This window comes from Capsella rubella, unplaced genomic scaffold, assembly GCF_000375325.1.
Source record: "Capsella rubella cultivar Monte Gargano unplaced genomic scaffold, Caprub1_0 scaffold_3, whole genome shotgun sequence".
In the NCBI taxonomy this organism is placed as follows: domain Eukaryota; kingdom Viridiplantae; phylum Streptophyta; class Magnoliopsida; order Brassicales; family Brassicaceae; genus Capsella; species Capsella rubella.
The window spans coordinates 6585846-6599884 of NW_006238921.1; the positions used below are offsets into that span (position 1 = coordinate 6585846).

The 14039-nt window shown below is 40.3% G+C and overlaps 2 protein-coding genes across 2 annotated transcripts; both read right to left on the bottom strand.

Annotated features, from left to right (window-relative positions):
- Window positions 1–22: 22 nt before the first annotated feature.
- LOC17891838 (autophagy-related protein 13b) lies at window positions 23–3382 on the bottom strand. Its single transcript, XM_006297137.2, has 4 exons — window positions 3031–3382; window positions 1379–2762; window positions 1110–1291; window positions 23–598 (listed from the first exon to the last, which is right to left on the bottom strand). The coding sequence occupies exons 2-4, from the start codon at window positions 2717–2719 to the stop codon at window positions 232–234; spliced, it is 1890 nt and encodes a 629-aa protein (XP_006297199.1). The 5' UTR covers window positions 2720–2762; window positions 3031–3382; the 3' UTR covers window positions 23–231.
- A 465-nt stretch (window positions 3383–3847) lies between these two features.
- LOC111831641 lies at window positions 3848–7982 on the bottom strand. Its single transcript, XM_023786638.1, has 3 exons — window positions 6941–7982; window positions 5747–6748; window positions 3848–5545 (listed from the first exon to the last, which is right to left on the bottom strand). The coding sequence occupies exons 1-3, from the start codon at window positions 7980–7982 to the stop codon at window positions 3894–3896; spliced, it is 3696 nt and encodes a 1231-aa protein (XP_023642406.1). The 3' UTR covers window positions 3848–3893.
- Between the last annotated feature and the right edge of the window lie 6057 nt (window positions 7983–14039).

The following is a 14039-nucleotide window of genomic DNA, read 5'->3' on the forward strand; positions in this document are numbered from 1 at the left end:
AAAGCTTTTCTAATATGCACAATCATGAAAATCATTATCATTAGTGTATGTATGTTTACCATTTATTTACATGGAAATTTCTTTTCTTTCTTTTTTGGGTACAAGTTTATTTACATGGACCACAATATCATCCAAAGAGTAGAGAGCTTAATATTATTTACATACGCACATTATGTAAAAACCAAAACCAAAACGAAACCCAAAATGGGTCAAGATTCTGAAACATCAACATCAAACATCAAAGGGTGAAGTGGTAACCGAGGAAGGGTTTGATGTGGATTGACTAAGCAACAAATGATTCTTCATTTCTTTGTAGGACCTCAACTCTTCCAAAGCATCAGCTGTTGTCTTTGAGGTCAAAGCAAGCCCCGAGGCTGTGATTGACGCTACTGCTATCTCCTGAGCCCGTGCAGGTTTGTTGTTGTTGTTCCAACAAATTTCAGGAATGGAAGATTCGGAGACATCTTGTCTGAGAGGTGGAGCTTTTTTCAGCATTTTCACAAGGGCACCAACTGCAGCATCTTGGGACTTTTTAGGGAATGAACCGCTTGACTCGAGTGGCTCATGCATGTCTCCTCTGTGGTCGAACGACCCTGGTCTGAAATGAGGCAGTAAAGCAAAATCAGTTTCTACTGGAAACAGTTACAAAACAAAAGGCCTTAAGAACTGAATCAGGATCCCGCAGAGCAAACCGAACAAGTGTTATTTGATGACTACAAAACCCAAAAGAAATCATATATAAGTGATAGTGAATTGTTTAGATTTCTTGGTTTCTCTACTAAACAATTCTCTAGCTTCTTTGTTGAAGATCAGTACAAGAATACGCCAAAATTGATGGAAGCTACACGGATATAGAAGCACTATGATAATCATTTGCATCTAATGGCTGTTTAAAGCTCAAAGTAAGAAATTATAAAACAAGCTTCTTAAGTTGTATTGATTAGCATATAGAGGCCAGGATTAGCAAATCTCTAAACTCATTTGGTATTTAAAAAACCACTTAGAAAGAACAATGGGAACCAAAATCCATATAAATACATATCATATGCGTAGGCTGTAGATAAAATGGAAAAGAGACAATGAGAGATGTAAGTTTTTAAAGACAATACCTGCTACTACGATCTGTAATATCATCATACTCAACATCAAATGGGCAAGGGAAATCAGGATCATCAAAATCTTCTTGGAAAGATCTACTAGAACTCCGGGAAAATGATATCCCCGGTGAGCTGTTGGAAGACGGCCTCACCCCAGAATGCTTTCTAAAGTCATCTCTCCCATAAAGAAACAGCTGGAGGAAAAATGAATTACAATTTCACTCGTTCAGTCACATGATCCAAAAAAGAGATAAAAGATAAGACGGGTGGAGTACGCTTACCTTGTCTACTGCTGGTCCAGATTCACCAGGACCAAAGTTTCTCACAGGCTTTAAAGAGGCGTGTCTCGACAATTTTAGATGAGGGTTAGGTGCCACAATGTTTTGTTTGGACTGGAAAGTCGGAGCTGGGATTCTCACTGGAGCACTTTCAGTACGTGTGATGCCTCGTGGGACAGCCTGTATTGGTGCTGAAGGAGAAAGAGGAGGGGAGAAATCTTGATAAGCAGAATACTCTTCAGGGTAGCTTTCTTTCCTTCGACCCGTGGGTATCTCAGAAGGGTGAGGAGGAAGGTGACGGGTACAGGGATGTGAAACCAATGCATGTGAATCTGAGCGTGTAGGCGATGGTGAGCAAGAAACAGAAGGTGGAGACGCCTTGTGACGATCAAAACTCCAGCTATGGCGCCTTTGAAATGGCAACAAGGGAGGTGAGCCATATGAAAGAGGAAGGGAAGGGAACCTCTTTAAAGGATCAGCCAGGGGACTTCCAACATAATCGGTTATAAATGTTGGAGACATAGGAGTCGAGTGTTCGCAACTGACATCTGAGAGAGAACGATATAGAACCGACAAGCAAAGTCTACCACATATAGTCTCAACAGGTGTGAAAGAAAACTTCTGCATTTCTGCCTCTTCTCTGCGAGTGAATGGCTCAACAATAGAAGGGACCCTAGGAACAAGCTTGAACTTGAAGATCTGCCCAGAGGAATTGAGTTCCCGGAAAATCTTATAAGCAGGCAAAAGCCTAACCATCACAAACAATGACCTAAGCAGCAGAGTTGCCTTCTTATACATCAGTTGCAACTTATTACTACTACTTGACCTCCTGCTGCTGGTAGTAACAGATTCCCTGATCTTCCTATTATCATACTGCACCACCCATCTCTCAATTATCTGCTCGTTCTTAGTTTCACATCCCAATTCATCTTGATCAGAATTCCAACCCGACTGGTACTCTTTCTCGGAAAAGTTCCTGATAAGCTCCCTTTTAGCAGACAAGTTCATCTGATCACCAACAAGTGGCCTCACCACAAGAACGACATCAACAACCAAAGGCTCAAGACTGCTTCTGCGCCCGATATCAAAACTCTCCAGCGCCGCAGGACATTCCCTAAGGGCAAGATTGAACCATTTGTCCCGAGGCCTGACACTGGAGGAAGAGGAAGAAGAAGAGGAAGGGGAACAAATCATCTGGTCACCACTAAAATTCCTCGAAGACATAAAAGGAGTCCTTGATTCAAGAATAATGTGAAGGCTTTTAGCAAAGAACTCAAATATGATCTGTTCTGCTTTAGCACCTTCTGAATTGTTGTTGTTACTCCTGTTGTGTGAAGATGACATCTTTCCTTTTTGATCACTGAAATCAATTGAAGCAAAACTGTTCCTGGGAAATCAAAATACAAAACCAAAAACGAAGATTGATTCGAAATCAGTAACCTTTACTAAATACGCATTTGATCAAATCCAACAAAATCTAGAGTAAAACCCCATAAATCGAGGAGCAACCCAGAATCATTTATATAGTTCTCGATCATCAAATCCATGTAATAAACAAAAACCAGTGAGTAAAAACTACAACTAAAATTAAAAAAAAAAACCTAAAACTCAGAGCAGAGCAAGTAGTAAAGCGAGTAGTGAGTAAGTATCGTTACCTTATCGTCTCCTTGACTAGCTTGTAACTTCTTCGTCTACTTCGAAATTGTTCTGATACGAATTAATTTTTTGGTGGATACGAATTAAACGGCAAAACTGAAAGAACCCTAAAGACGAAAAGAAAAAAAGGAGAAAACTTTGGAATAGAATAGAAAAGCTTTGTTCAAAAAAAAAAAAAAAAAAAAAAGAAAAGCTATCGTCTTTGTGACTTGAACAAAACCATGGGAAGACGAAACAGAATCGAAACCCATTAATTTGGGGTGATATGTATTCAAGCGAGCTTTATCGTCATTATCAGATTATTATGTTCATTCTCAAAATTCTTAATACTTTTTCAGAGAGAAGATTTCTTCTTCTTCGACTTCGTGACTCGTTCGATACACACTTTATTAACTTTCAATTTCTTTTTCTTTTTTTTTTCTTTTTCAAATTTAATATATATTATGTATTTTTTAAACTCTTTAAGAGGGAGTCCCATGAGCCAGGTCTTTCGTAGGTAAAAGAAGTTAGGAATATACCCCCTCAAATATTTTTAATTATCCAACGAATGTTAAAAATAAAAATTTTAAAAAAATTACTCGTTTGCTTATCGAATTAAAATTTGTAATATTTAGCAAAATTTATTATAAAAATCTGTTATATATATATATATATATATATATATATATATATATAACGTTATTTAGCAAAATACGTATTAAAGAAAATTTAGTGGCAACTGCCCAACTGACTAAAAGAAATTGATAGAGAGATGATTTATTTATATTAATCATTTGACATGCATCATCAGATGTGCGAATATACTATATGATTTTGTTTTTTTTTTTTTTTTTTTTTTTGCCGACGAACCCCATACACTAGTTTATCGGAATTGATTCTCTTCGTGAGAGAGCCAAACAGGTACCGACAAACCTACATGGGAAAAGCAGTAACCGCGTAATCTTGCACATTTCGCAAGTTTATCGGCACTGATATTTTTAAGCCTAGAAATATGTTTTAAATTGAACTCCAGAAATGAGGCTCTAAGTTCCTTGTAGTCTCGAATCTCTGAAGCAAAGGCCGGCCAATCCTCATCGTTTGCCATCATTCTAACCAAATCCAAGCAATCCGTTGCAATTGTAACTTGAACCACCAATAGATTGCTCAGACATTTCATTGCCCAAAGGAGAGTATCTAATTCTGCATGGATGGGCGAAAGACTTCGTGGGGAGCAACGCAAACCTAGTTGGAAAGTCCTATTACCAATGGAAGCTATCCAACCATGACCACTCCTCCTATCCTTCTCGTGCCAAGATCCATCAACATAACACACCAACGCGTTCGTTGGTGGAATCCATTCGTCATCCCTAAGTGTCCGCACACTAGGTAAGGCTACCAATGTATTAGCTTTTCTCCAAAGTGTTTCCTCTTGAATTGCTTTATCCTTCGTATCTTGGGGTAGCTCCGAAACATTCTCGAAGATCAGTTTATTCCGCGCTTTCCAAATATACCACATATACCATGGAAAAACGCTTAAATCCGCCTCGATGACACCACCTTCTTTTCCTCTCCAGAATAGGAAATCAAGATTACCATACAAAGAAGAAAGGGGGAACACCGACGGGTCTGTTGGAATAGGTGAAAGGGCCCACACTTGTCGAGCCGGGGGGCATTCAAAAAATAAATGGTTGATCGTTTCTTCCTCTGCCCCACAACGGGGACATTCTTTATCTCTGCCGATGTGGCGAAAATGTAACCTTTGACAAGTAGCAAGGCATCCTGTCACACATTGCCACACTAGATGTTTTAACTTCCGTGTGGTTTTCAATTTCCAAGCTTGCGCCTTAAGTGCCGTGACACAGGGTCCCTGAAAAGGGAGGTCGCAAGAAGGACGAGATAACAATCTCGCAGCCTCATAACCGGATTTAACAGTATAGTTCCCAGATTTAGTGAGGGACCAACTATAAGTGTCAATGGTTCTATTTATACTCGGTTTAATTCCCATAATCAGGGTAATTTCTTTCGGGGGGAAAAGTTCCCGGAGCTTATCGACTCGCCATCGTTTGGATTCTGGGTCGATGAGAGTAGAAACACTCACCAATGGGTTCCTGTCGTCCCCTAATCCAATTGGAGGACGGGGACGGACATCCGGGATCCACGGATCTGTCCAAATATAGGTTTGAAAACCAGAGCCTATATTTTTCCTAATGCCGGAGTTAAGGACATCTTTGGCGGCAAGCATACTTCGCCAGCCATAGGACGGCCGATTGGAGGTAGAAATTTCCAATGGGCTACTATACCGAAAATAGCGACCCTTCAACACCCTACTAAGTAGGGCATCTGGATAGCGGAGTAGACGCCATAATTGCTTTGCTAACAGAGCGTAATTAAAATCTTCCAGGACACGGAATCCTAGGCCGCCCTCCGAAAAGTGCGAGCAGACTTGGTCCCAGGAAATCCAATGGATGCCTTTACAGTCTGCTTTATTACTCCACCAAAAACGAGCCATCGCACTATTTAACTTGGTGCAAATCGCTTTTGGAAGAAGAAAGCACGACATTACATATGTCGGAAGGGCTTGGGCTTGGGATTTGATTAAAATTTCCTTCCCTCCCTTAGAGAGAGATTTAGACGACCATGAATTAACCCGACTATTCAACCTATCCCTAACAAAAGCAAAAACCTGTGCTTTTGATCCATGGATTTTTTCGGGGAGGCCCAAGTAAGTCCCCATACCACCTTCTTGCGATATCCCCAAAATTGATTTGATTTCTTGTCGTAGGTTGGGATCCACATCATTGCCAAACATGACAGAAGATTTGGCAAAGTTTATTTCTTGCCCAGAGGCGCTACCGTAAGATCGAATGATCTCAATTACAGAATTAATTTGTTGGGGATCAGCCTTGCAGAAGAAAAGACTATCATCTGCAAAGAGGAGGTGAGAAACCCGAGGGGAGGCACACGCCACCCTCAGCCCTTGGATTGTACCAATCCTCTCGGCATGTCTCAATTGAGCGATGAGGGCTTCCGTACAAAAAATAAACAGGTACGGAGAAATGGGGTCTCCTTGGCGGATTCCTCTCTTGGGCCGAATGCGGCCTTTAGGCTCACCGTTGAGCATTACTCGATAGGATACGGATGTAATACATTGCATAATCCATCCAATCCAGCGATGATCGAAACCCATTTTTTCCATTAGCACCTGAAGAAACTTCCACTCCACTCTATCATAGGCCTTACTCATGTCTGTTTTAATAGCCATGAATTTTTTTCGATTCGTTGGGTTGGAGCGGAGCGCATGGAAATTTTCCTGAGCAATGAGGATATTGTCAGTAATTAATCGACCTGCCACAAAGGCAGATTGGGTCTCCGAAATTAAGTCCGGGAGATACTTCTTTAGACGTAAACTCAAAATCTTCGAGATTACTTTATAGCTTACATTGCATAAGCTGATCGGCCGGAATCCTGCCATCTCCCTCGGTCTATCACCTTTAGGGATAAGGCAAATATTAGTCTCGTTAATCTTGCCATCGAAGATGCCAGAAGTAAAGAAGTTCTTAACCAAGGTGGTGAGATCCTTCTTTATTACGTCCCAGAATTTCTGGTAGAATAATGCTGTCATTCCGTCCGGGCCCGGAGTCTTTGTTGGATGTAAGGAGAATAACGCTCTCTTAACCTCCTCTTCTGTTATCTCTCGGGTGAGGGAAACATTCATGGAGGGGGTTACTAAAACAGGGACTCTCTCAAGGGCCTGCAGAGGATCGGTGGCATTTGATGCCGTAAACAATCTACTAAAATATTCAACCGCAACTCTTTCCACACCTTCTTCGTTGTCAATCCAAACCCCGTTTTGATCGAGAATACCAATAATCCTGTTCCTAGCACGTTTTTGTTTTGTTGTGGCGTGAAAGAATTTTGTGTTCTTGTCACCTTCAAGAAGCCAAGTTTCTCTACTTTTTTGTTGCCAGTAAGCTTCTTCCTCTCTGTAAGCCTCGCATAACCTCCATTTAAGATCAAGGATGGAAGATGCGGAAACATTATCATCATTGTTAGCTTCGTCAATCTTATCCTGGAGATCTTTAATAAGCAACTCTGAGTTTGACTTACTAGATTTCCTCCAGTGAGAGATTAATCGTCGGCAATTCTGAATTCGCCCCATAAAATGGGTATTGTCTTGTGGGTTTGAGGCGCTCCAGCCTTCCGAAACAACCTCTCGAAAACCCGGTTTATCCACCCATCTTTTGTCAAACATAAATCTTCGAAAGTATTTTTTGGGTCGATCTTGGATAATAGCCAAAAGCGGGCGATGATCGGATCCCCACATTTTCAAATACTCCACATTTGTGTGGGAAAAAATATGGTGCCATTCTTCATTTCCCATTGCCCGGTCAAGTCTACATCGGATTTGTCCATTTGTTCTTTGGCCTATCCAGGAAAAATGATTCCCTTGGAAAGGGAAATCAATCAAACCACAAGCATGTATCATGTTGCGGAAGGGGAGGAAAGAGGCCTCGGATCTTTTCTTTCCCCCTCGTTTTTCATGATTCCCCGTAATCTCATTGAAATCCCCAATGATAAACCATGCTTCGGATCTTGTTATACCAATCCGATTAAGTCTTTCCCAAACATATTCACGGTTTGCAACAACTGGGTCTCCATAAATAAAAGTCATAAATACCCGATTTCCATTAATAATAGTTTCGATATCAATAATCCGGTCATCTAACAATAAAAACTTAACCGGATAATCCTTCGAATATAATAGAGCTAGACCTCCACTAAAGCCATCCGGGTCAACCGTTTGGAGATTATCAAAGCCTAACTCTACTTGCACATTTTGCAGAAAAAACTTATCGTTTTTAGTTTCCGATAAAAACAAAAAACTAGGTGAATACTTTCTACAAAGTTCCCCTAGTCGGCGGCGAGTCAACTTGGCTCCCACCCCTTGACAGTTCCAAGATAAGGTCCTCATGGTGGTGATTCGGGGGAGATCCGGGACTCCTCCTCACCTTCCTTCGGCTTTGGCGCCGTAGCCGCAATCGTCCTTCTCGTCAATGTTCCTCTCTCATCCAAAGGAGTCTCAAGAGAAACCGGTGTCTGCAAACCAGTACGGGGCCCCGAAGCACTCGAAGATGCTCGCTTTTTGGGGGAGCTCTTGCCACCGAACAGCTTCAGCTTCCTTGAGGCTGCTTTGTTGACTTTTGGGCTTGGGGGAACCGATTTTTTAGGGCCCAAAACAGCAGGCTCATCCACCAAGGGGAACACCTCACGACAGGCCCGTTTCAGAGAAGAGGGCCCAGGTTTCTGGTTGGGCCTTAGCGAAATGGCCTTCGCGGAAGGAGAAGCAACTCGCTTGCTCGTCGGCGAGGAGGAAGACGCCGGAATCGGCGACCGAGAACGAGAAATGGGAACCAGCTGCTCCGAGATTGTCCTTTCCTGACTCACTTCCACTTCCGGCGTCTCCGTTGGATCTTTCTCTCCATCTTCGGCCTCCATCATGTCCTCCCCCAGGAGATCATCATTCTCTAGCAACCCATCGAGAATCATTTCTTTCTCCATCTCCTCCATGAAGAGCACATCTTCTTCTGTAATTTCCCTATCTGGTAGGTCAAATTCATCAGCCAGGTTCTCCCAATCCGAGGGAACTGAGTCCATATGTTGGGTGCATTGGACTTCGGCGTCGTGTTCCTCCTCCGCCGCCCAATCAGAGAGACCAGCGTCGTCGATGTGAGCGTCAGAGCTGGGGCAAGGGATGTTATCCGTCACGGCGACCGGAGCAGGAGCGGTGATCAACGGGCTTTCTTCAGTCCCGGAGTTTCGAAGACCAGAGCCTGAACCAAATTCAAAGTTAACCGGAACTGGGTTAACCGGATCAGCCTCCGTATCGAGGTCATCATCGTTCATCAGGTCATCATCGGACTCCTGGACTTTTCCTTTACCTTTGTCCTGAGGCTTCGCAGGCTTCTCCGCATTAAGGCGGGATGATTGGTGGCGAGGCGGACGACGAGAGCTCCGCCATTGGTCAAGACTTGGTTCCTCCCTCGTGGGGGAGCGGATCCGAAGAGGTGAATCTCTCCGACGAGTAGACCTTCGGTCGTCTCTTCTTCCCGATCGGGAGAGTGATGGTTCCTGGCGAGAGGAATTTTGAATGGGAGAATCTCCCATCACCTCATCCGGTTTCTTCCTTGAGTCGGAAGACGAGTGGTTGGAATTGTCTCTGGATCGAGGAGCTTCATTTGCTAAAGATCCACCAATGCGTTTCCAGACTGGATTGCTCGACTCCTCAACACGAGGGATTTCCTTTGAAAGGAATAGGTTTCGCTGCACTCGTCGAGTATCAAAAGGGAAGTCACGACGAGCCAGGTGCAAAGAAGATCTTCTGGTGGAACCAGAACCAAGAGCAGGGTCCGGCCCCCGGCGAGACCGATGGTAAGCGTCATTGTTCTTCTGAATCTCTCGTGGCATGGGTTCTCTGGTGGAAACATTTGAACCCGCATCGTCAGATCGTAGCTCGCGGTCAGGGAAAGCTGAAGACCTGTGCTCTTTGTTACTTTGTCGTTGAGAGTCAGTGAGCAAAGGGCATTCTCTCTCCTCATGGGAGATCATGTGGCAGTTGAAACAATATCTGAAGTGTTTCTCATAGGAGAGGGACACCCAAACTTCATCCCCATTGTCTGACACCACCTTTTTCTTGAACTTGAGGGGTTTGGTAACGTCCACAGAAACCAGAACTCTGCCCTCGGTGGCGTCAACCTCGACGACAGTACCCAAAGCAGAACCAATGCCATGAAAGGCAGCATCCACCCAGCAGCGGAGAGGGAGATCCCGGATCTTTACCCAGAAATTGATGAAACTCAGGAGGTTCTCCTGGAAGTTCAGTTCCCATCTTTCAAGAGAGAACGTCCATTTGTTGAAATGACATGGCCTCTTCCTTAAGACCTTGAGGAGATCCGCTTCACATTCAAAGTTGAAGTGAAATCGGCCATTACCAAGGTCGAAACCACGGACCCGACCTTCAACATCCCAAATCCCAGGGCTTGGCATGACAGCCAGAAAAGCTTCCATACTTCTCCCTCCGGTATGAAAAACTCTCCCAATCAAAGTGAGACGAAAACGTCTTGAGAGAGCTTCGTTATCCAAGGCAGGCAGAATCACAGGCTCATCTTCATCGGAGGAGGCGTTGTGTCTGGAAACGTCCGAGCTACGTGCCTTGTTGTTCGACATTCTCCTCACAGGCGGGTAAAACAAAAAGGTCGAAGAAGAAATCGAAGAACAGAGAAAAGGTAGAAGGCAAGGGAAAACAGTCTGCAGCGAAGATGTGAGTGGGTAGAGGCTAAGAGCGGGTAGGTCAAATAGCAAACAAAAGTGGAAAGAGGTGCTATGAGCCTTAGAAGAACACAACATGTAAGTTGGAAGAAGGGGAAAAACATCTCTTTGTCCAGTGGGTACAAAGGAATAAGCTGAGAGTAGAAAGTTAAAGTTGGTGAGATCCATTTGGGTTTGAAACCTTTTCCTCTTTGGGGGTTCGAAGATTCTTGAGGTAAGGCAGAGTCATGTTCTTGAGGATTGAAGGATTCTTGTATGCGTTTTCCGTACGTTGGAGAACGAAAGTTTTAATTTTTAAGATCACGAGAACTATATGATTTTGTTAGATATAAACTCTTTTCTTTTCTTTAAAGAAAAACCAAAAAAAATATTAATCAACAAAAAAGGGAAATATTACATGAAAAAAAAGGGAAATATGCAACAACAAAAATAAGAAATTATTTTAGAAAAAAAAAAAAAAAAGGTTAAGATATGAGAGATATCGTCAAATAATAATCAAAAAAAAGTTGAATGCATACCAAAATAAAATTAATCAGTCGTGGTAACAAAAAAAAAAAAAATCAGTTCTCAGCTTTTACGATCCAAAAAAATGACAAAATCTTTTTACCTGGCGGGGTAGAGTAAAATGGCAAAAAGAAAGTTTGTAAAAGTCAATTGGAAAAGCTTTACTAGTTATAATTTCTTCGCCGTTGCTCTGATTTAACCTCAGTGTATCACACTAAACGAAAGAGATCGTATTAATTAAAAGAGAGCCTAATTGGGAGGCTCGAGAGGAACGTACAAAAATCCATTTATTGCTTTGCTATTTTGCCCGATGTGGTCCAGTGGTAAGGGAGAATTGGGGAAAGATTGAAAGGAACTAACAGGTTCGATCCATCCTAAAAACAAAAATCATGATTGTGTAGGAAGTCTGTCAATTAGGCCAAATCCCAGTTGGTTTACCTGGTAGTCAGAAATGCAGGCGGCACATTAGTCGGAAATCATTTCAAACTCGGGATAGACAGTATAGTGGCCCTTCGGAAAGAAGTCCATTCTGAAGCATTTCGATGCGTTTATAACGGAGCTGAACGGATCAGCCGATAGAGTTTATTAAAAAAAAAAAAAAAAAACACTTTTAACACACACATATAATCCGTGTCGAACAGAAAATACAATAAAGACATATCAATCTTATTAATTGGGCCACAAATAAGAGCCCATACATTTTCTGAATTTTAGGCCTGTATACCGTTTTTAGATTCCAATTGTTTTGAGTTTGTTTAGTCGATCCACCATTTTTAGTGTTATAAATGAAGCTCTTCTGATGGTCCAAGAACATTTATAAAATTGCTTTCGAGTTTAAACTCGTTGGAAATATCTCTCTACTATTTCACTCAACACATAACCAATTAAAATCTATATCGAAAGAATCACAGTTGAAAGACCTAAACCCTTAGTTTAAATTTTTTTAAAATCCCACAGCTTAATCTTGACTAAAAAACTACCATGGTTTTGTTCTAAATAAACTACCAAAAAAAAACGAGTTCTACGTTCTCATATACGCACTAGAGTATGGTAAGATGGAAGCCAACGTACGTATAAACTACAAAACCAGAAGAGAGCAGATAGAATGTATTATCTCTTTCCATATCAATTTGCCCAAGAAAGAAACATCAACTCTAAAGGCTTATACTCTTGATTTTTATTATGAACCAAGACAAATCTTCCAGCTTAACATATTTTATGCTTGCATGTATATATGCAAAATCAACCTTTTTGAGAATCTCTTCTTAACTAAAAGTATAATGTTTAACTATCATATATGACTATTAAATTTTCGAATGTGGAAAATCGTCTTCATCTTCAAATCTCTTGTAACGCACTACAAGATATTCTTTTTTTGTTTTCTTTGGTAATGGGGTATTCACTATATGATTTTTTAATAATCTAATTCTTTTTTTTTTTTTTGTAAGAGGCTGTGGGTATTCACTATATGATTTTTTAATAATCTAATTTTTATATGATTTTTTTTTAATAATCTAATTCTTTAGTTTATCATTTTAGTTGGCTATTATTATACGTGACATGCAAAATATTTCCCATGATGCATCAAGTTACTACTACTGTACAGAGATACAATCGTAAGTACTGTATCTCATGATAAGCTTTCTTCAACAATCGCTCATTAAATTAATCAAAGATCGGCAACATATTAAAAATATGGATGCAAAAAAAGTAATGGTTAAAAAGCAAAGTATCCCACTTGTGAATATTATTTGGCGGTGCTCTAATCCATGTCCAGTCCACAACCACAGATTTCAACCATATCATCAACTATCTCCAAGTCTCTATCTATAATTAAATCACCATATAATATACAAATTGTAAAGTTATGTTTACACTCTATATCACCTTTCTAATTCCGAAAACGAAAATATGAATACTAAGTCAAAGTTTGTTGTGTTAAACTATTAACAAAAGAGGAATATGTAATGGCATATGCTTAAACCAAACGAAGTTGATAAAAAAAAAAAAAAAAGGTTTGTAAATTCTTAACAAGCACTGTAAGATATAATCAGGTTGAAGTTTATATAATTAGATGAAACAAAACAAAATATTGAAATGCAAAGATTAAAAAGATAGTAAACACGGGACCAGAGATTAAGATTAGGGGAGATTATGTCGACGAAAGAGACAAAACTTAAATCCAGACGATAACGTTTGTGCCTTTGTGGAGTGCAAGCAAAACAAGGCCTTGGCTTGCCTCTATTGAGCAGATTACATCTGTTTCGTTTTCTCCCCTTTTTTATTTTTTTTTCTTTAATTGTTTCCTCCTTTTTTTTGTTTGCCTTTGTGCCAAAAATAAATAAATAATAATAATAATAATTGAATAAACTGATTTTATAATAATACAAAGGAAGGCTCACAAGTCACAAATATGCAGACAAGTTTATGGTTTAGATCTTGCGAAATCATTACAAAATATCGAAAAGAGATTTTGCATATATTACCAGTAAAGACGAAAGAGATAAAGAAATGCAAAATAGAATAATTTTATCAGAGAACAACAACATATACAGATCTCTATCTTTTTTTTTTACTATCACTATTGGTATAATCGTTTACTCAAAACGTACACATAACACATGTATCATGTATGTATACTTAAATAGTGAATTGTGTGACCTTTATTTGCAATCATTTTTTCAAAATATAATTAGGGAATTTACTCAAGAGCTGAGTCCAAGAAAAATAAACAAAGTTTCTCGAATTATAGAGGAATTATGAGGCGACAAGACACATGGAGAAAAAAATGAAGAAGCAATAATACAGAGAGGAACTATAGAGCAACAAAACACAACACTGCTTTACAACTCTCCCTATTCTTAGTGTTGCCAAAACCATCATAATAGAGATACAACTCAACAAGGTCCTCTTGATTTAAATCGCCAATTATAATAATACATACATACATACATTATCAAGGCTTACTTTTTTGTTGTAATTATTTTTTCTTCAATAAAGAAAAAAAAAAAGAAAAAAAGACAGATCAAAACTATTTCAAGGACCGAAGTGATTGTCCCTACAAAAGCATTTTGTAATATGGAAAAGATATGGTCAGAGAAGCACAAAAGGAAGGAAGGAAGGAGTCATGGAATTGGATAAGCTCTTTATGGGTCCCAAATTCCTCAATTTCATTTTCTAGAGATTAGAGAGAGAGAGA

Coding starts and splice junctions, on each gene's coding strand:
- LOC111831641 (XM_023786638.1), bottom strand. CDS start 7,982: ATGAGGACCTTATCTTGGAACTGTCAAGGGGTGGGAGCCAAGTTGACT. Junction 6,749..6,940: donor AGAAACTTGGCTTCTTGAAG/GTGACAAGAACA, acceptor CCCTTGAGAGAG/TCCCTGTTTTAGTAACCCCC. Junction 5,546..5,746: donor GGGGATATCGCAAGAAGGTG/GTATGGGGACTT, acceptor TTCTTCCAAAAG/CGATTTGCACCAAGTTAAAT.
- LOC17891838 (XM_006297137.2), bottom strand. CDS start 2,719: ATGTCATCTTCACACAACAGGAGTAACAACAACAATTCAGAAGGTGCT. Junction 1,292..1,378: donor CTGGACCAGCAGTAGACAAG/GTAAGCGTACTC, acceptor TTTTTCCTCCAG/CTGTTTCTTTATGGGAGAGA. Junction 599..1,109: donor ATTACAGATCGTAGTAGCAG/GTATTGTCTTTA, acceptor GCCTCATTTCAG/ACCAGGGTCGTTCGACCACA.